Source organism: Patiria miniata, unplaced genomic scaffold, assembly GCF_015706575.1.
Source record: "Patiria miniata isolate m_02_andy unplaced genomic scaffold, ASM1570657v1 HiC_scaffold_8, whole genome shotgun sequence".
In the NCBI taxonomy this organism is placed as follows: domain Eukaryota; kingdom Metazoa; phylum Echinodermata; class Asteroidea; order Valvatida; family Asterinidae; genus Patiria; species Patiria miniata.
This window is the reverse complement of record NW_024037075.1, coordinates 3,586,703-3,607,095: the sequence shown is the minus strand read 5'-3', so window position 1 is coordinate 3,607,095 and position 20,393 is coordinate 3,586,703. Positions and strand designations below refer to the sequence as shown.

Below are 20,393 nucleotides of genomic sequence, written 5' to 3'. Positions count from 1 at the left end.
TTGTAGCGCCCTCACTCGATGATGTAACACAGACTGGTATCCGTTTGTGTTACTTTGTTTGTGTACCAGCGAAAAAAAGTCGGCAGTGACTGAGCGGACGAAGCAAAACACAAGTAATTTTCATCTTTTAATATCTTTATCACTGGTTTATCTGTTAGCTTCTTTTTGTCAATATATTGTGACGTTTAAGTGATGAAATAGTATTGCATTTGAGAACACAGGAATAAGTGGTTGTTCTCATGTAACTTTCAAACTGGAGGAGTCCAAAATCCTAGCTAACCCGCCTGCTTGGTAGCGCCAGTATCACAACTCCAGCAGTACCACTTATCATAATAGCTTAGCCATGTCACACAGTCACAGCGAGTGCGAGTGGCTGTTCCTACTATTAATTTTACTAACCAAACTTAGCCATGTTACTTGTTAGCTCATGGAGCTATAGCTCCATGCTTGAGTAACTCCAGCTGACATGGTGTCAGGTCAACTCGACCGTTGAACCAACTCGACCGTTGAACCACTCGTCCGTTGAACCAACTCGACCGCTGAAACCAACTTTGTCAAATTTTGATTTTCACATTTTGGCTTAGTTTGTAAAATTGTACTTTGTAGTTTATGTTTGCTTTAGAAGCATACTCTCCCTCTTTATAGGCTAATCAGAAAGTGCTGCCTTTTTCAGATGTCTAATTTTCGTGACATTTCATGTTGAAATTTTGATACGCAAACGTGTGCAAACGAATTTGGAAATTTCACGAAAAATAGACATTCGAGGAAGGTTAGGGTTGGGTTGATGGATCCTCAGTCGATTGCGGTCATCATTCATAAGTACAGGCTGATAGTATCTCAGTTGTTCAATTATCATTTTCTGACAGGGTTGCACAGTCTTCAGTAGTCGCCATGTTAAGGGCACCGCTGTCGCGTGCGTTGCTGGTCTCCAGGCAGCTGGCGCCCTGCCTGACCGGTAACCGGCTGAACTCCTCCGCTGCTCCTGAGAAGGTGGAGGTGTTTGTGGATGACAAGAGTGTGTTGGTGGATCCGGGCACCACTGTCTTACAGGTAATAGATGCGGCTGTTTTGCTGTCCACGGGTACTGTACTCCCTCAGGGGTAAATGGCACTCTCAGCTTTACCATCGGTGCCATTTGCACCCCTCGGACGTGCAAAATGCCATGGACCACATCACAGAAGTCAACATTTTTGTATCTTTTTGGAAGCATTCAGCGTCTGGCCGTACTACAGAGCTTGCGATAGTACTGTACGGCCAGACGCAGTCGGGCTAGGTTTTTACCAATAGCCGCAGCTTTGGACCCCTCTAACAATTCATTAAGCTTCTGACAAAGCGGGGCCTTTGAGGTTTTTTTTTTTTTTAGGCACCTGTATGAGCTGTCATTTAGTCTAATTTCGCCCTCAAAGAAATGTTGAAGTCAACTTGTTGGCATGGCCAAACTGTTATATGATGCGTTGTCATTCAGACACGATAGTGTAATATTTGCGTATTGTTTTTCTTGACAGGCATGTGCCATGGTAGGCGTGGAGATTCCTCGATTCTGCTATCATGACAGGTTGTCTGTGGCTGGCAATTGCCGCATGTGCCTAGTGGAAGTAGAGAAATCACTCAAGGTAGCTATCTAAATGTCTTCTAAATTTTTAATTTTTTTTTTAACTGTGGTTAAACAAATTGACACAGTTATGAATCTTTGATGCAATTTGTTCATTTCTCTTTCATGCCTTTTGAAATTGTAGCCGGTCGCCGCTTGCGCCATGCCAGTCATGAAGGGATGGAGAATCAAAACAAACTCAGAAATGACCAGAAAAGCAAGGTATTTGTTTAACCTTTCTATTAGTAGTTTCATAATATGATCTTATTGTAGTTGTTATTAATCCTCCTGCTGTCTGATCAATCACAGACTGTCAAGTGGAGAGTGCAGACTTGCACACAAGATAAAATATGCAAGATGAAACTCCGTTGCTTTTTATCATTATTGTCATTTTGTTGTGAACACATATGTACGTGTTAACAGCAAGAGCTAAATTCTAAATCCTATCCAGGGAGGGAGTCATGGAATTTCTGCTGATGAACCATCCACTGGATTGTCCCATCTGTGATCAGGGTGGAGAGTGTGATTTGCAGGTACAAATTGAGCTTTACATTTATTTTACTTAGGGAATAGATATGTACTTGACTGGTCTAAACAGGTATGTTTCAAACTTGGTAGGGGCCTGAACACAGCGAGGGCTATTATGCTCTTCCAGGGCCCTAGCTGGTTTGAAAGTTTAAACGTACTTGTTTAATACCGGCCAAGCACATATTTATTCCCATTCATAAATACCTTTCTGTCAATACATCAAAACAAGTCAGAAAATCACACATTTCCAACAATTTTGTTCAACAATTTTACTTCATATTTTGTGAAACACCCTGCTGGCCACGTCTATGGTATGCGCCTCGTGCGTGTAGTGCTAAAAACTCCTTACATGGAAATGGGCGCGTGGGTTGCATACTGCGCGATGTGGCGCAGAACACAACGATTAATAGGAATGGGTAAACTGTCTCAGGTATTTTTGAATTTTAATTAATAATTAGGTCAATAAGTTGGTGCTTATTACCAAAGTCTCACACCAGTTTCAGGTTTTCTGCAGCAGCACGAGATCAGTGCAATCTGGTCTCTACCCACGCATGTACCCATTTGTACTCCTGGGTGGAGAGAGGCAATTGCAGAAAAGTGTCTTGCCCAAGAACACAACCACCATATTCCCTTCATCTCTAGCAAGCACCATTTTAGGAGCTTACAAGCTTACTGTTAACCACTTCTCATCAGATGACATATATAAAATCCAACGTGTGTACACGCAAAGGTTTTGTGGTATTCGGAATGGATGACGGATAAACACGCAACGAGTGAGGCCTGAAATATCTGTCAGCAACCCGCTCGCAGCAAGCGAGGCCGGAAATATTAGGATATGCTGCCCGCAGATGAGGGTCTGAACCCGTCTGGCATCGAGGTTCGTGAAAAACAATCCTGCGCCTGGCTTCGGTCAATGTCAAAATAATCACGGCCTGAACTGGTTAAAGAATTACCCAAAGAATTAAATTGACGGATCATAAACTGTCATTTGGCCTTTGACGTTTACAGGATCAGTCCATGGCGTTTGGCAGCGATCGCAGCCGCTTTACTGACAACCAGTTCACTGGCAAGAGGGCTGTGGAAGATAAGAACGTAGGACCCCTAGTGAAGACCATCATGACGCGGTGTATACACTGCACACGATGCATCAGGTGGGTCATTTTTGACATGATTGGATTTGCGTTTGAAGAGGGTACAGGAATTTGTGTTCACATACGTGGTTTCAGTGGGTAACACATGTTGCTAGACCCAGAGGGGATAGCATGTGTGAGGCGTTCTGGCGAAAAGAGACGGAAGTGGGGAACCGGCCTTAGTGGAGAAAAACGCAAAAAAAAAAAATAATAATGTGCCATATCATGCTTCAAATACACAATTTTATACATAATTTTTGAATTTTGGTAACCTTTTTTTTAGATACACTGCAGTGTTTGCAAAAATTCAGTTGATAACTTTAGGAAAAATGAAATTGCCCATTCTAGAAACGTGTTTGAAATTTGCCCAACTTTTGATGAATTAAATACCCATCTGCTGGTCTCAAGCTACTTCCCTGGTTGTGTGTTTGCCGCAGGTTTGCCAGTGAGGTTGCAGGGGTGGATGACCTTGGAACCACAGGTCGAGGTGGTGACATGCAGGTACGTAGACCGTTGGCTTGTGAAACCTCTCTATTAGCATGCTATCAACCACATTGTAATACTGACTCATTTTCCTCTATGCTTCAGGTTGGAACTTACATTGAGAAGATGTTCATGTCTGAGATGTCAGGAAACGTTATTGGTAAGTTAATCCTCAGCAATGTTCAATTTGACTGAACTTGGAACTTCTAATTCTTTTGAAAATAACAAGACTCATCTGCAACAGGACTCGGCAACAACACTCGTTTGATATTTATCAACCCAATAACACCTGTACAACATTGTATTACATTGTATTACAATGTATTACATTGTATTACATTGTGTTTATTTACTGATGACTCCATAAAACCATAGAGTGCTGGGCTGTTTTGGGCGCTACAGGGAGTAACAGGTCAGGTGGTTTGGGACGCTACAGTGACTAAAGGGTTCACCCTAACCCCCAGACCCTTTTAGCTAGGAACCATCCTCAATCAAGAGAGGAAAAAATGAATTTGGTGAAGAACACATGGAAAGCAACCTTTTTAATAGCATATTTCCGACTGTTATTATTGAAACTTTGCATACCTTTTACTGGTAAATTTTTCTTTGCTACAATTATTAAACGTGTTATTGTCAGAACTCTTCTTTCTATTACAATGACATTTAATAACAAATCTATGTCCAGTGCTGTCATTGCAATGACGTTTAGTGGCCAAATTATCTTTCTCTTTAAATAGATCTCTGTCCAGTAGGAGCGTTGACATCCAAACCCTACGCCTTCACAGCCAGGCCCTGGGAAACCAGAAAGACAGAATCCATTGATGTGTTGGATGCCGTGGGGAGTAACATCGTGGTCAGTACACGCAGCGGGGAAGTCATGAGGATTCTGCCTAGACTACATGAGGTCAGTCTCAAGACATAGCTTGTCATCTTGCGATGCTAATTGCGATTGTACAATGCCTGAATAAACCCCCTTCATTTGATTGGTTGGTCGTTGATCACATGCCATTGAATTATTTGTCCCAACCCACGGCCTGGTCGCAATGCAAAAAATGGACGTCCCATTCCACGTTAAATTGCAGCATCACACTTTTATTTACCAATCAGATGACAAGGATTTGTTCAGGGGTTGTATAAAACAAATAACGAATGTTTCACATTTGTGCAATGGTAAGAATAATTCCATTCGGTGACAGATGGGATGTTCCATTCCACTCACCTATTTGTGGATTGGAACGTTCCATCTGTCACCTCGTGAAATTATTCTTACCATTGCACTCATAAAAATTCATATTTTGTACCTCGTACATAATCAGTTACCACCATTTTGAAATTTCGGGAGCCCGGCAAAGGAACTGCACTGTTTCAACTGAAGCGTTAAATGAGAGTCCATGCTTAGTGCCTGCAGTCGTGCTTCTATGCATTCCGCGTGCGAGCGTACTACACTGTTCCCATTGCAATAGCTCTACCATTGCCCATAACACTGCATAAATAGTAGACTGTCGCATGGGTAACCCTTGCGATAGTCTACTGCACTTTGCGTATTTACACCGTGTGTAAATCCCCACATGCGCATTTATAACAAAGCCAGTGTTTGTTTTTTTATACAAATAGTTTGATGTCACTGTTGGCTTCGAAAAAAAAAAAGTTGTAGCAAAATCCCATTTCTCCTACTAGGATGTGCACAATTTTTAAAAAGTTGAAAAAATTTAAATAAAAACCGAGAATTGAAAGTCATTCCGATATTGTCTCTGCTTAGGATATCAATGAGGAGTGGATATCTGACAAGACCCGTTTTGCCTACGACGGCTTGAAGCGTCAGCGCCTGACCATCCCCATGGTCAAGAACGAAGAAGGGAACCTGACCCCCACCAACTGGGAGGACGCCCTCACTCGAGTGGCGGTGGAGGTAGGTTTGTGCTGGTCCCAGAGGGCCAGCCTAACGTCCTCTTTTCACTTCACTGACTGACTGACTCACCGACGGACTCACTGGTGACTCACTTATGAGCCGGGCAGTGCTATTGTATAGGATGACCCTGTTATCGTATAGCCTAAATCCGGCCCATTGTGTAATAATAATTTGGGGGCTGATCTTCCTGACTTGCAGCTGAGAAGCTGAATTGCGAAGGGCACAGCGACAACGTGATCGAGCTAAAGGCATGTAAAGCGCCTTAGGCAGCCTTGACATTTGATATCGTGGACCCTTTTAAAGATTGAAATGATTTTGCTTTGTTTTTGTTCCTAAGCTAAACAATACTGATGGCAGTGATATTGCAGCCATTGCTGGAGGTCTGGTAGATGCAGAAGCCCTAGTTGCTCTGAAGGATCTTCTCAACAAGCTAGGGTCTGAGGCTCTGTGCACGGAAGAAATCTTCCCCATGGATGCTGCAGGGTAAGATATGATGTAACATAATTTACAATGGTTTCAAAAACAAAAAGTGGGATGATAAGAAAAGGCTTTTTCTTATCTTAAATCTTAAGGAGGAACAATGCTTGAGTCTTTCCATACTGTATCTTGCCTTTTCTATTGTGTGTTCACATAGTACGGACCTGCGTTCTAACTACCTGTTGAACACCAGCATTGCCGGTGTGGAAGAGGCCGACCTGGTTCTGCTGGTGGGAACCAATGCCCGCTTTGAAGCACCACTCTTCAACACCAGACTACGCAAGAGTTGGATTCATAACGACCTCCGAGTTGCTATGGTCGGGGACAAGGTGGACTTGACCTATGAGTATGATGTGAGTTTTTGCTTAGATCCAAAAAGTGTCTTTCTTTATGTTTGAGATGTGGTATCAAACTTATCACAAGTTGTCGTAAGTCATCACAAGTCAATCACAAGTCAATCATAAGTCCTCACAAACCATGTAATCTGTAGTCAGAACAAGCAGTCCAAATGAATTGTAAGAAAGGCATTCTTTCTTACTGCCATGTACTGACACAACAAAGAATCACCAAAGAACAGAAAATTTACGTCAGAAATTTTTGCAACTTTTGGTGCTGAAACAACTGTAACATTGAGGTTTCTGCCTGAAATGACATCACACTTTTGCTCATGAATATGGAAATTGGCATGAGCATAAAACACAAAAAGGCAACAAAATACCCTTGAAAATTGCAAAACAAAAATTGAAAATAAGGTTAAATGGGATTCAAAGGTGCATTGTGAAGGATGCATTAAAGCATTTACATTGCACGGGCCTTTTGAGAAAATAAGGGTTTAATGAAATCGACAACCCCAGTGATAATTGTTTTTATTCCCCACCACAGCACCTAGGCGACAGCGTCAGCGCTTTGCAGGATCTCGTGGATGGTAAACACCCCTTCAGTCCCACGCTAGCCCAGGCCAAGCACCCTATGATTGTTGTCGGCAGTGGGGCTCTCCAGCGTGAAGACGGCGCCACCATACATGCACTGGTGGCAAGTCTAGCCCAGAAGGCCAAGGCATCCAGTCAGGCTGGCGACGACTGGAAGGTTCTCAATGTGCTACACAGGGTGAGTGATGGAGTCAAGAGTCCATACTTGTTAAGTACCCATTGCTTTATATATATTCTTAAAATTTTTACTGAAAAAAAACTTATCTTTGTCTCGTGTTCAAGGTGGCTAGTCAGGTAGCAGCTCTTGATGTGGGCTACCAGGCCGGTGTAGATTGCATCAGGGAGAAACCACCTAGAGTCCTGTTCCTGCTTGGAGCTGATGGGGGGACCGTCTCAAGAGCAGACCTGCCTGAAGATTGCTTCATTGTATATCAGGGTAAGGGAGCGTCTCATAAGTCGGAACGCTCGGAACGTTTTTATTGGAACGGCGTGTTCCTGGACTGGAACGCTCTGGCGTTAAACCAATAAAACGGTAAGAGGCACTGGATTTAGGAGTCTAAATTTTATGTGACACTGGAAAAGTGTTTAAGACCAGCTAGCCATGTCTTTATCATCGGTTTAAGACGGGCTCTCAACCAATAGGAATGGTTAAACTGTCTTAGGTATTTATGACTACATTTGGAGTGTTCCAGCATGTTCTATCTTTGTAGGGCATCATGGTGATGAGGGAGCCACTGTGGCCGATGTAGTCCTGCCTGGGGCTGCCTATACTGAGAAGACTGCTACATACGTCAATACGGAGGGACGAGCACAACAAACAAGGTAAGGCGTGCAACCAACTTGGTAGTCTTGAGACTGGATTTGGATTTTTGATCGCCTAATTCAGCCAGTCCCTGGCAGTAGAGGGCCCTATCATCATGATAAGGCTTATCCATTCTTGAGAATTTCGGCACCCGAACCCGAGAAATTCTGAGTATACCTCAAGCATTATAATCGAGCAAATCACCACTGTTTTGACAGAGTTACAAATCCGTCCAAATCTTTTTAAGCAATTTGAGATTTTTGGATATTCTAACATTTTATGAGGTCCTCTACATGATTACCAAATTTTGAGACACAAACTTGCACCGTTGGTTAATAACGGTAATTAAACAAAGTAATTAATGTGTGACACATTCAGTTTTCACGAAGTGACAAATCTCTATTCCCCACTTAAGTCTCATTGATTTGATACGTGTGCTATATTTAGATTTATGTAGCCTGTGCTATTTTTAGATTTATGTAGCCTCCACGATTTGCGTTTTGACGGAGTGACAAATCTGCCTTATCAGTTATATACATTTTACATATGAGCGCTGTGTACAAACATGATATGTTACATGTGACGAAGTAGAATTTTCATTTTGACGAAGTGACGAATATCTTTAGTAATTTATGTCTCCTAAATAAACGTGATTTTATGAAAATAGAATTTGTTTTTGGCTATTGAACTACTCTGCTATTGCATCAGTTATAATTTTTTTTAATTTTGAAGGAGAAATGCATAAAAAATCTTCAAACGTGATATTCTAAGCACTCTTCTTTAGATTTTGAGCGCTTTTGTTGCTTCAGACGAAAAAAACGCAGAACTGACAAAATGATGTCCCCTACTTTTATGGTAAATTTTGTGGATCCATGTCAATGTACTTATATTGTATATATTTGTTTTTCATATCAGACTTGCTGTCAGCCCACCAGGCTATGCTCGGGAGGATTGGAAGATCATCAGAGCCTTGTCGGAGGTAGGTCGTACACAATAATTGATACTCCTATGTTTCTGAATTGATTGAATAAAATTCTGTGTGGGCCACTGACCAGATTTACTACGCTTGCCTTGTCTTGTGTTTGTTTTGATCCAGCGATTTGACTGTAGGATTTCTTTGGTTTTTTTTGTCCAGATTGCGGGCCATGCCCTACCATATGATGAGATACACGACGTCAGGCACAGACTCATGGAGGTATCCCCCAACCTGACCAGATACGGGGATGTAGAGGATGCCAACTTCTTTGCTCAGGCCGAGGCACTGGCTAAGGTAGGAACGCTGGAGTGGTTTTAACCCCACAAGTCTTTAAAACTTCAACGCACCCTTCTTGTTTTGCCTCAATGCTTTTGCCCATGCCCAGGGTGCGAACCTGTATTCACAGGAACGGAGTGCTCATCTCTCTTTTGAAGCGATTGGGCCAGACTAGAGTCCATGAAATGCCGCTGTGGGGGGATCGCCACACCAGAGAGGATGTGTCTTTTTTTTACAAATTTTCAAACTACATGTTTCACTAAATTAATTGGAATGAATTTTGTTTTCAGGGTGTTCGAGCACAACAGTCGGGCAAGCCGCTAGAGGTCAAACAAAGGTCACTCAAGGATTTCTACATGACAGACCCCATCAGCCGCGCGTCCTTAACCATGGCAAAGTGTGTGCAAGCCGTCAATGAAGCACAAAGCAAGAAGTAAACAAAAACAAGGCAAATTATCAGGAACTTGGGGAGTTTGTGGCATGACCTTATTTGGGAGCCAGGTTTTGGAGAGTACAAATTATCAGCAACTTAAGGGTTCTCTGGCATGACCCAGTGTGTTGGATTTGGAGAGTACAAATGACTAGGAACTTAAGGGTTCTTTAGAATCACCCACTGAGCCTAACATTTGAAGAGTACTTTTTCCCAACTAGTTGAAGTATGGCAAATTATGAGGAGACTAGGGGGTCTCTGGCATGAACTAGGTACCCTGTCTAGGAAAGTACACTATCCAACCAAAATCTTAAAATATTTATTAAAAAAATGTGTGCACAGCAGTTGTTCCCCAACCTTTAAAAGTACAAAATGCAATTAAGACAGAAAGTTCAGCTTGATAATCTGTCTTTTATTTCATTGATGTCTTGTAGGGAACCCAAATGCTATTCAAATTTTACAAATCTCAGAAAAGGTTTAAGGTTGCAGTGTAATTAGGTCTGGAATTGCATTCTATAAAAATTGTGTTCTTCAATTTCACTACTTGCATTTGTCTGTACCTCTGCTGTATTTATTCACTAAAACTCTCAAAGATTTGGATTAATTTGTAAAAATATCCCGTTTCTTTTATGTTAGAAATTAACTGTGTCGAAAAATTGTATGATTGAGTACTTATGAAACAACTTTTATGTAAAAAGTGACTTCCTGTATAGTCATTATTGTCAATTACATCTCCCCCAGGTTTCCTACTGAATAGATTTTAGTTATCAAACTTTTGGTACACGCACAAGGGTACTAGTTGTTAAAAAATATCAAACTATATACCAGACAATAATGTTCACTGGGTGTGTACGTATTGCTAAAATATTTTAATCATTGAAAAACAGCTTTAACAAAGTTTCAAAGAAAATGCAAACTGAAAAAAATAACTTAAAAACCTGGCGTGTCAATTGTACATAACAATCGTGATTTGTTTTCCAATAAAGTTGAATTGGACTGAATGGGTGTTTCTGATTGTCTTTTCGCATCATAAATCTTGATCTTAAAAAGGCATTTTGTTCTTGAATCTTTGATTTTCTGTTGGACATTTGCCTTGTTTCCTTGAACAATGACTCATTACCAATTTTGATTTCCCTTTTTGTTGTTGACTTTCCTCAGATATTACTTGCTTTCTGCCATATGAAATTCCTCAGTGTCATCAGATGATTCTGCGTTGCTTTGGATTATTTTCTGCAGTCGTTCCTTTGCCACGGCGGCCATCATTTTCCTCATATTGGGGTACTCGGTCAGCACTGGCGATCGAAAAGCATTGAGATAAAAATCCTTAACACCATGCATATAATATTTTTCAGTTCGCCGGCAGCCTATCCTGGTCGTAAGTGTGACGTCATATCAACTTAAACCACGCCCACTGCACACGGTGTTGCATTGGAACCGGAAGTAGAACAAAACGTGGCGTGTTTAGCCAATCAGCGCTTGTAATCAGTGGCGCGTGCGCGTGCATGACGCAGTCACGAACCGGGATATAGACCGCTTGCAGACGCGATCGATAATTGACGCGCGAAGGTGCGCGACGCCATGTTGTGGGACAAAATGTGCATGGATAGATATACGCTTGTCCCACAACATGGCGTCGCGCGCCTTCGCGCGTCGATTATCGAATGCATCTGCAAGCGGTCTATACGAATCAGTGCCGTGAAGAGTGTGCACTCGGGAGTCCCCCTTCACTGACCAAACTATTTTTGCAAACCATTGTGCAAAGCAACTGCCCTGCGATGGGTTATCTGTAAATTGGAATAGACAATTTACACCAGGTTTATCCGGTCAGTAAATGTGACGTAATTTCAACTTAAACCACGCCCACTACACACGGAGTAGCATAATGCAAAGTACGATGGCGTTTTTAGCCAATGGGCGCTGAATCATTGGCGCGTGCGCGGCGTGCGCGTGTATGACGCAGTGATACCGGATACCGGTATCTTATGAAATCTGCAATGGTACCTTTATCAAAGTTCTCTCTGTTGAGACTGTAGATGTCGCATGTAGTCTTCGCTATGACGGACGCCACCCTGCGCTCGTCTATAAGGAGAGCAATTTCTATGGACACAAACACAACCACAACTCACGATAATTGTCACTCATTCTTATTCACGTTATTCCACTGCCTCTGACCTTCATCACCATGTAAATCTTGGGAGATAATGTGGACATATTCCTCCGTTTTGACCGTGTGAGAGTAGCACATTATGAATGGAATATTTCAATACTCAACATCAGGATAATTGACATTCATCATGGGCTAGCCTATGTCCTCATATCAGAGGCAGAGCTAGCTTTCAGGAAACGCATGGATACCAGGAACGCATTATACCTCGCATTACGCATTACCTCCCCTGTATAGATCCGCCAATGCTTTTACAGTAAAAAACGAAACTCTTCTATCCTAAAAAAGACATCTCACCGCCAAAGTGATCGCCATCGTGCAGCGTGCCCACTGTCCGTCCCTCCACCTCGATGCTCACCGTGCCGTGCTCGATAAAGTACATGACGTTGCCTAGGCGACCAGCCGTGATGATGACGTCATCGCTGAGGTAGACCTCGAAGGTCAATTTCTCGATGACGTCAAGGACAAATTCTGGGCTGCCTTGATTCAGAAAGTCCACTTTCCGGACAAGGGAGCGCAAACGGTGCTGGGTAATCTCCTGAGATATAGGTAAATATTATTCGGTGCCTTTGAGGAAAATGCTGCTAGAAAAGGACAAACTTCATAATTTTCGGCCTCCAAATGAATCTTTAAATTTTTCTCACCTGATGCGGTCGCCCGACTTAAAAACCCACGAATTATGTAATAAAAGTGTTAAACTGTACCTGTATTTTGATTTGAAAAAAAAATATCGCATGCTACGTTCTGAACTCTATTTTTTTGGTCCAAATATTTGCATTATGTGCCACGCGGATCGGAGGCAAGGTAATATTTTGGGGGGCAGTCAAACCGTCGCAGAATGTTGTATAACAAATGTATGTACAAAGACGTTGGCTGCACACAATGTACGGCTTATGTCTACCACGGTGCCAATGTTTATGATTTCATTGGCCCAAAATGTGTCCACAGAACCGATGATTCACTCCCTATCTTGAACCTGTTATGAATCTTAACAGCGAAGAAAATAACATAATTCATCTTTAAACTGGGGCGGGTGGGGGGGGGGGGGGGGCAAGGAAACAACTTGGGGACCCCCCATGCACCCATGCCACCCCCCGTAGCGCCGCCACTGGTTGAAACTCTAAACACCATTTTCTACAGTGTGAACTAACACATGTTAACAGAATAACAGATCAATTTTATTTATTTAATTTTTTTGATAAAGATCAATTTGACGTAATTTTCATCTACCCTGCGTATAGGGTCGTTCTGTTCTCGCAAGATGGTGTCTTCATCAAAGTACTTTCGCTGGTAACGGTGCTCGTAGTATTCCAGGACACGCTTCTGGGTGCTTGATGGTACCTTGCGATATCGCATATACTCCTTTACTTGGTTGATCTACGGGAATATAATGAGTTGCCTGAGAAAATCAAAATCAAGCGTTTAAACAAAAAGAATTGTGTTGACTTTTGAGGACTGGACTTGTGAGGTTTGCTCTGTGTTTTTAGGAGTTTACTGAGGGCTGCACTGTGTGTTGACTTGTGAGGACTAGACTTATGAGGACTGCACGGTGTGTTGACTTGTGAGGACTAGACTTATGAGGACTGCACTGTGTGTTGACTTGTGAGGACTTGACTTATGAGGGCTTTACTAGTTGTTGACTTGTGAGGACTTGACTTGTGAGGTCTGTACTGTAGGTTGACTTGTGGGGAATTGACTTATGAGGGCTGTACTAAGTCCTGACTTGTGAGGACTTGACTTGTGAGGACTTGACTTGTGAGGTCTGTACGTGTGTTATACTTGTGAGGATAAGACTTAATTGTGAGGACTGTGCTGTGTATTATACTTGTGATGACAAGTGAGGGCTGCAGTGTGTGTTGACTTGTGATGACTTAACTTGTTAGGGCCGTAGTGTTTGTGTTGACTTGTGAGGACTAGATGTGTGAGGGCTGTATTGTGTGTGTTGACTTGTGAGGTTTACCTGTGTTTACTTCTGAGGACAAAACTTTTGATGGCTGTACTGTGTGTTGATTTGTGAGGACTTGACCTGAGTACTGTACTCTGTGTTGACTTGTGATAAGTTACATTGTTAAGGCCGTAGTGTGTGTTGACTTGTGAGGACTTATGAGGGCCGCACTATGTTGATGTGAGGAATTGTAAGGACGATTTTTTCAGATGACTGCTGAATCTAATAGGCTTGTATATTTTTGCGTTCACCTTTTCATTGTAGATACGTCCAGACGCATCAATAGACAACATGAGGGTCGCCATCTGGCCGACAAAGAGGGCGTAGAAGGTCGCCCCCAGCATAATGCTGATAGTTGCCGCCCACATCTCGATCAGGTTCTGCGGAACATGGCGGCCGAAGCCGATGCCCAGCATGTGGCAGATTGATTTGAAGAAGGACCACGAATACTGCTGCCACTTGTCCGCGTGCTGCAAGCAAATCAGGCAATGTCTTCAAGAAGCAGGCAATGTCTTCACGAATGATGAGAAAATGAGTTCATTTTACGGGTCATGTTAAGTTGACTTTGGCAAAAGCGTCATTTTGACTCGGGAAAAGTGTCATATTGACTCTGAAAAGAATCAGGTCAAGTAGGACCCAGGTTCTGGGTAAACTCTGACCCGGGATATCTTACTATGAATTCGTGTGAAAGCATTTGTGTTTTTTTGTATACCTCTAGGTCACTGATGGAAACCCAACTATCCGTCGGAAAATCCTGAGCGAATGCGATGAAGAATTGGATGCATCCGTTCCAATGGATCACAACAAGCATAACCAATGTGAGATTCACGATGCGTATGACTGCTCCCTCGACATTTAGTATCTGATAAAAAGACAGCGGGAACATTTCACTATCTATTCCAAGTGACTTATGGGGGTGGGGGGGGGGGGGAAACCAACGCATTAGCAATTGTACTACATTGTATTACATTGCATTAATTTTACTCTATGCATAAAACAATTGAGTGAACGGGTGTGCCAACCGTGCCATCGTTGTGTGGACCTAAAAACAAAACAGTTTCACACGATGCAGATTGTGTGAACCGTCTGTGGACTAGGCCAGGTCCACACAAGCTTAATTCCCCCTCTCGGAAACTGGTTAAGAGGCATTTTTTCTTGGGTTAGGGTTATTTGTCGCAAAATGAAGAGGAACACTCAAGGAAATCATGAAAAAAAAATGGGTTGAAAGAGTATTCACAGTGCGAGTAAAATTTAAAAAAAAATCTTCCGGTGTTTCTTAACTACGAGAAAACAAAGACATGTCCACACTAGGTATTATATAAGGTAGGCCTGTGTGAGTTTTTTTGGATGCTGCAGGGAGTAATGGGTTAAGTGCTCAGTGAGTTTTCTTCCATTTTAGATTTCGAATGAGAGATTATGTGACTGCCTGAAACTTTAGTATGACAATCAGGTTATTTTTCAGTCGTTAATTTTGTAATAGAACTATTTTTTCACGCCAGCGAAGCAATATGTTGAATTAATTATGGTTTGTCTGACTTATCAAGGGCGCGCCTGACCCTTGCAATTCAGCCGTGGGGTGGGTAAGGACATCATAACTATCTTACCTATATGCTTTCGTTGTAAGTTTGGTTTGAGATTAAATTCTGTAAAATTATTTTGAAAATGTAGTTGTTTCCAGATGTTATCTATTTTTCTTTTGTAATCAGTGTGTACTGAAGTTCTTAACAGAGATCTAGGCCAATTATTTATACAGAGCATTAATTGCTTGAAATTTATCGAGAAAACAAAGACGGCCGCGTTTTGCAAGCTTCCATATCTTTAAACAAGATCAATTTTGTTTTTCGTTTACCTCTTCGAGTTTGTGCACGTATCGCATGAGACGAGCCAGACGGAGTAAACGCAGAATACCAAGAATCTTGGCTAATCTGTGCCGGGAGTGGCGGGGGGAAAAAGAAGAAAACTTAGGTTTCTTATTTTTTTGATGATTGCAAATGCTGTTTAACCTTTAAGTACACTCATGTATAGGACATTTGTCATATTGGCCAAAACGTCATGGGGCAGGGCTTGACAATAATGCTCCAAATCTAATAGAACGAAGTTACTCAAAACGCATATAAGTACAGAAGAAATTGATGCCACGAAACAATAATGAGATTCCAGATTCTAATTTAATGTTTAATTTGAATGTGGATATCGTCGTAATTATTATGTATTATCTATAACCGTGAAAGCCTTTCATTCGAATGAACAAAGAGAAGATAGAAGAGGTCAAAATCTATCTTTGACTTATGCAGGAATTGATTGCAGATCTGAAATAATTATCACGACCTACTTACTAGAGTGTGCAATTTGATTGCGATACACTGATACCCATTTCGGACACTGCTTTAATTTCGATACCGCCCGGGGTTAAATACTCCAGTTTGGTGATTCTCTGTGAATTCTTTGGATTCAATGCTATACCTGAATACACGCAGAGTCAGTGAAGTCGAGCTCGCCTTGTAGTCTGTGGTGCCTTGCATGAAGATGTAGATGTAGTCAAACGGAAACGACGAAATGAAATCGGGAAAGAACCAGGAACGGAGGTACCGCAAGGCGATTCGCCTGCGCATTAAAATCACCTATACCAGAAAACGAAATAAAATATAATATCTAAAAGGCGAACAATGGCTACTTGTATAAGGGTATGTAAAGAAGACAATTCATTGATTTTTTTTTTTGGAGTTTCAGGACCGAAACAACGGATTGATAGAGCGTTTTGAAGGCGAAATTATTTGTATTTGAGTGCACGCCGACTTCAGGCCGATTCGATCATACTCGGCGCGAAAGCGATGATGATATGCGAATGTGTGACGTCAGGGCTAACTGGCTAATTGATCTGCAAAAGTTGGACACATTTCCTGCGAATGTTTCGAGACTAGATGTCAAAAAGAAAGTTGTGAAAAAAATCTTATTTACTAGCCGTGGTCGTTCTTCGTTCTCGTGGTCGACAACTCCAGTACTATAATTGTTAAAGGTGTCGATAAAAAAAGCCTCAATTGAAAAATGATGGCCATGCAGCTGCGTCAAATTGTCAACTTCGATAATTGAATGATTTTTTTTCCTCAAGGAAATTCCCCGAGGTCTACAAAACATCAACCTCGTACCCAGGGTGTCGAGCAGTACGCGCCCATCACTATCTGCTCTCTCACCCTGGTATTGGATCATTTGCATGTGCAAGATTTTGCACACGTATGCAAATGAGGAACAGTCTGGTGCCTGGATATGCGTTACACATTAGCGTTTGTTTTTGTATGCGGTGTCTGGGGTAAAAACAGAGTCAATTCGTAGCAGCGCGAGCACGGCGTGAGTTACGAAAACACGATTTTTGAAATCAAACTGTTACGATCTTATCAAGACAACCTGCAGTATCATATTTTATATTAATATGAGCAAATTGGAAAGGAAATTAGTATTTTCGAGAAGGCGTGGACGAATGATCGCGAAAACACGTACTGCACGTTGTGAATAATAGCACCAAGTACACGATAAAAATCCATTACTAGCCAATTGCGGTATCCAATCAGGATACAGGAAGAAAGTTTCCTATCCAGGGTTTACTATTGGAAACCGTGTTGGAAATAAAGTAAGCACTGGGGACGAGGTTGACAAAACATCATTCTGAATGAACCGTGTACATGTTTATGCGATTGTCGAGATAACGTACATTTTCGTTCTGGTGGTCAAGAGTGTATGCGATTGTCGAGATAACGTTCATTTTCGTTCTGGTGGTCGACAGTACATGGCATTGCCGAGATAACGTTCATTTTCGTTCTGGTGGTCGACAGTCTATGGGATTGTCGAGACAACGTACATTTTATTGTCGAGATAACGTACATTTTCGTTCTGGTGGTCGACATGACAGTGTATGGGATTGTCGAGACAACGTTCATTTTATTGTCGAGATAACGTACATTTTCGTTCTGGTGGTCGACAATCCCAGTCAGGAAGTTGAGACAGATGTCGATCAGGAAGAAGCTGTCGGTGAAGCAGTTGACCATAGTCCAGGAGATGGAGAACTGGTTGCTGTAGAAGGCGATGTTGACCGGCAGGAGGATCAAGGTGATGGACATTAGGAACACCATCCACAGATCCCAGTACCAGCTGCAGGAAGAAGCAGACCATTGCAAATAAAAACATGTTACATTTGGCCACAGGCTGTTGCGTAGGCTATATGGTCTTTCAAGTATTGGCCCCTTTATAAAAGGGGATTCCAATGTCCTGTTAGTATGGGCTGCGATCTGGGGGGGGGGGGGGAAGCGGGACATTCCCTTCCATAATTTGTGGGCAGGGGATGTTACTGGCGATGTTTTGCCAATAATATCAAAGTGCATAAATTTTAGAGTTTTGCAAAAATTACCTTAATCATTTAAATAGTACATGTATATCCATCAGCTAACACCCATTTATACCGAAGTAGATTTAATAGAGGGTATACATATTGCGAGCAATATTTGAACAGCTCTTTTTATAGTCAGGTGGCGTCCAGCCTCCTCCCGCTTCAGAATGTTCAAAGCTGCTAGTCCCCCGCCCCAAAAATGGTGACAGGAATTCGCAGCTATATACTTCCAGTTATAAATTACAAAAGCAGTGCAGGCTATAAAGTGCCACATTGGTAAACGCACGGATCCTACACACAAGGATAAACGACTGTTCTGAGCTCTAGTACAAAATGCACCGGGCGGACTTGCCTTAATTGGTATGCATGCAAGTATTCGTAGTATTCCCACCTTTGCGGGCCGTTATCACACGTCTAACCAAGAATTTACGCAGAGTCTTTGTGTGTAGGATCCGTGGTACGTAGTATCATTTAATACCGGAAGTTGCTGAACGGATGGATGACGAAATGTCTGAACCTCTGCTGTCGGAGCTGCTCGTTCTTCAACGCCTTGTCGCTCCGGTAGATCCTCTTGACGAAGTCTTTGGTGGAAGCATGGAACAGGTTCTCCTTGGTCATAGCTTCGGCGATGGACTGGCGCCGCCTACTGCGTGGTTTGACGGCAACGCCCATGGCTGCAAGCACCGCGCTGTCGCTCCTTGCCGGTCCTGTGGCGTTAGTGTGATCTTAGTAAGTTTAAATTGTTTTCTTCTTCCAAATTGGCTGCTTTGTCACACAGAGAGGCGTATCCAATAGATAAGGGAGGGGAAACTAACGACACTATTTGCATAACGATAGCCCTTGCATGATGTTCACAGTTTGCTTTATTTTGGTGTTATACGAAGTGCCACCACCGCGCACCACCACCAACGCCAACCAAGATTTAGCCAAAAATCATGATGCATGGCAGTATATAGCTGAGCTTTTCCTGAAATTGGGAATGACAGTTTGTACTAGGGATCCAACAGTTGGACGATTGCTAGAGGAGGACAACATCTCCTATCGCCCCAAGTGACTCCCCGACCATCATGATCAAATCTCTTATTCTGTTGCCTTATCTAACTGCTTTCAGCAGAGAACCGAACCCAAGCTTAACCCTTGCCGAAAAACCCAAATACATTAACTCACACATTTTCACCAGGACTTAAGCTTTCGCTGAGTAGGCCCTACTTGCTTAATCGAGCGTTTAAAGTAACACATTGCCCTAGTGATCGGACGACGTGAAGCCCTCCCCCTCTGAAAAAAAAACATATAAAAACCCTCCAAACAAAACACAAACAACAAACAAAAGAAAACCTGAATTATTTTTTTACACAATGTCATGTAACCTATTTCACATTGGCGTCCAACAATCGAGCCGCACTAAATTGTATTAAAAGCGACAAAAACGAGTATGTTCCTTTGTGTATGATTGAACATGTCATTATTTTGGTATGGATTTACCACTGACTGGACTCTGTAGTAATTCCAACCACTGCAACAGCCGATCTTTAGACGTAGTCATCCCGTTTCAAACATTGAACTTTAAACAAGTACCCGGGTACATATACATGTATAAAATACTCAGCATGGTTTGGTTCGGTGTGACTCGGGAACGCTTGTGAGACGTGCGTCAGGAATTCAACCTACCTCCCCCTTCCGACTCGGACCCAGGCACCACTCTCACCCGTTCCAGCTCCACACCCTCTGCCATCTCGAGACAGACCAGGTATCAGTGGCTGGAGTCTTTGTAATTATCTCGAGTTACTGGAGTGCGCTCTTTGTAGCATGGTAGCCTGCCGTAATTGCCCCATTTGTGCAGAAAGGTTAGAAACAAGGAAGAAAACTTGAGGAATTCTGGCGAGTTATGACCCACCTGACCGAACGAAATGAAGCGCACTCACCGTAGACGTATGTGCGTTAAATTTCACACAGCAATGTTTGCATCAATGCTATTAGTTACCGAGCGCACACATTGCAAGTATTTATACGAAGCGCGCGCGTCAGAAAGGCTTATGACGTCACAATAGACCGAACCATTAAGCCCCGCCTTACCAATCCGGTTCGTAAGTGTGACGTCATCTCAATTCAACCAAGCGGACTTCACACGGTGTAGCATAGCATGGAACCGGAAGTTAACGCACCTTGAGCGTTTATCCAATGGGCGCTCGCTAGTAGTCAGTGTTGCGCGCACGTGTATGACGTTTTTACTAACGAACCGGCATACCAATCACAGCCGCAACATTGCGCGCAAACTGTCCGACATGCGTGCAAAAAAATGTCCGACTTGCGTGCATGTTCGTACGACAGCTGCTTGGAAAAGCTCACATTTTGTTCACCGAGTGTGCAGTGGGCAG

The 20,393-nt window shown here is 42.6% G+C and overlaps 2 protein-coding genes across 2 annotated transcripts; one reads left to right on the top strand and one right to left on the bottom strand.

Annotated features, from left to right (window-relative positions):
• The first annotated feature begins 12 nt into the window (after positions 1-12).
• On the top strand, positions 13-10,532 carry LOC119719533 (NADH-ubiquinone oxidoreductase 75 kDa subunit, mitochondrial-like). Its single transcript, XM_038188992.1, has 18 exons — positions 13-113; positions 867-1,050; positions 1,506-1,613; positions 1,737-1,813; positions 2,043-2,124; positions 3,128-3,270; positions 3,687-3,750; positions 3,838-3,892; positions 4,470-4,636; positions 5,492-5,641; positions 5,979-6,124; positions 6,276-6,471; positions 7,001-7,225; positions 7,330-7,483; positions 7,758-7,869; positions 8,765-8,828; positions 8,985-9,119; positions 9,392-10,532. The coding sequence occupies exons 2-18, from the start codon at positions 892-894 to the stop codon at positions 9,536-9,538; spliced, it is 2,184 nt and encodes a 727-aa protein (XP_038044920.1). The 5' UTR covers positions 13-113; positions 867-891; the 3' UTR covers positions 9,539-10,532.
• Positions 9,923-20,012, bottom strand: LOC119719534 (potassium/sodium hyperpolarization-activated cyclic nucleotide-gated channel 4-like). The gene is made up of 11 exons (XM_038188994.1): positions 19,687-20,012; positions 18,497-18,725; positions 17,594-17,783; positions 16,104-16,261; positions 15,490-15,565; positions 14,353-14,502; positions 13,892-14,110; positions 12,926-13,072; positions 11,993-12,233; positions 11,533-11,628; positions 9,923-10,823 (listed from the first exon to the last, which is right to left on the bottom strand). Exons 1-11 carry the CDS (start codon positions 19,748-19,750, stop codon positions 10,693-10,695), a joined length of 1,701 nt encoding a protein of 566 aa, XP_038044922.1. The 5' UTR covers positions 19,751-20,012; the 3' UTR covers positions 9,923-10,692.
• Positions 20,013-20,393: the final 381 nt, after the last annotated feature.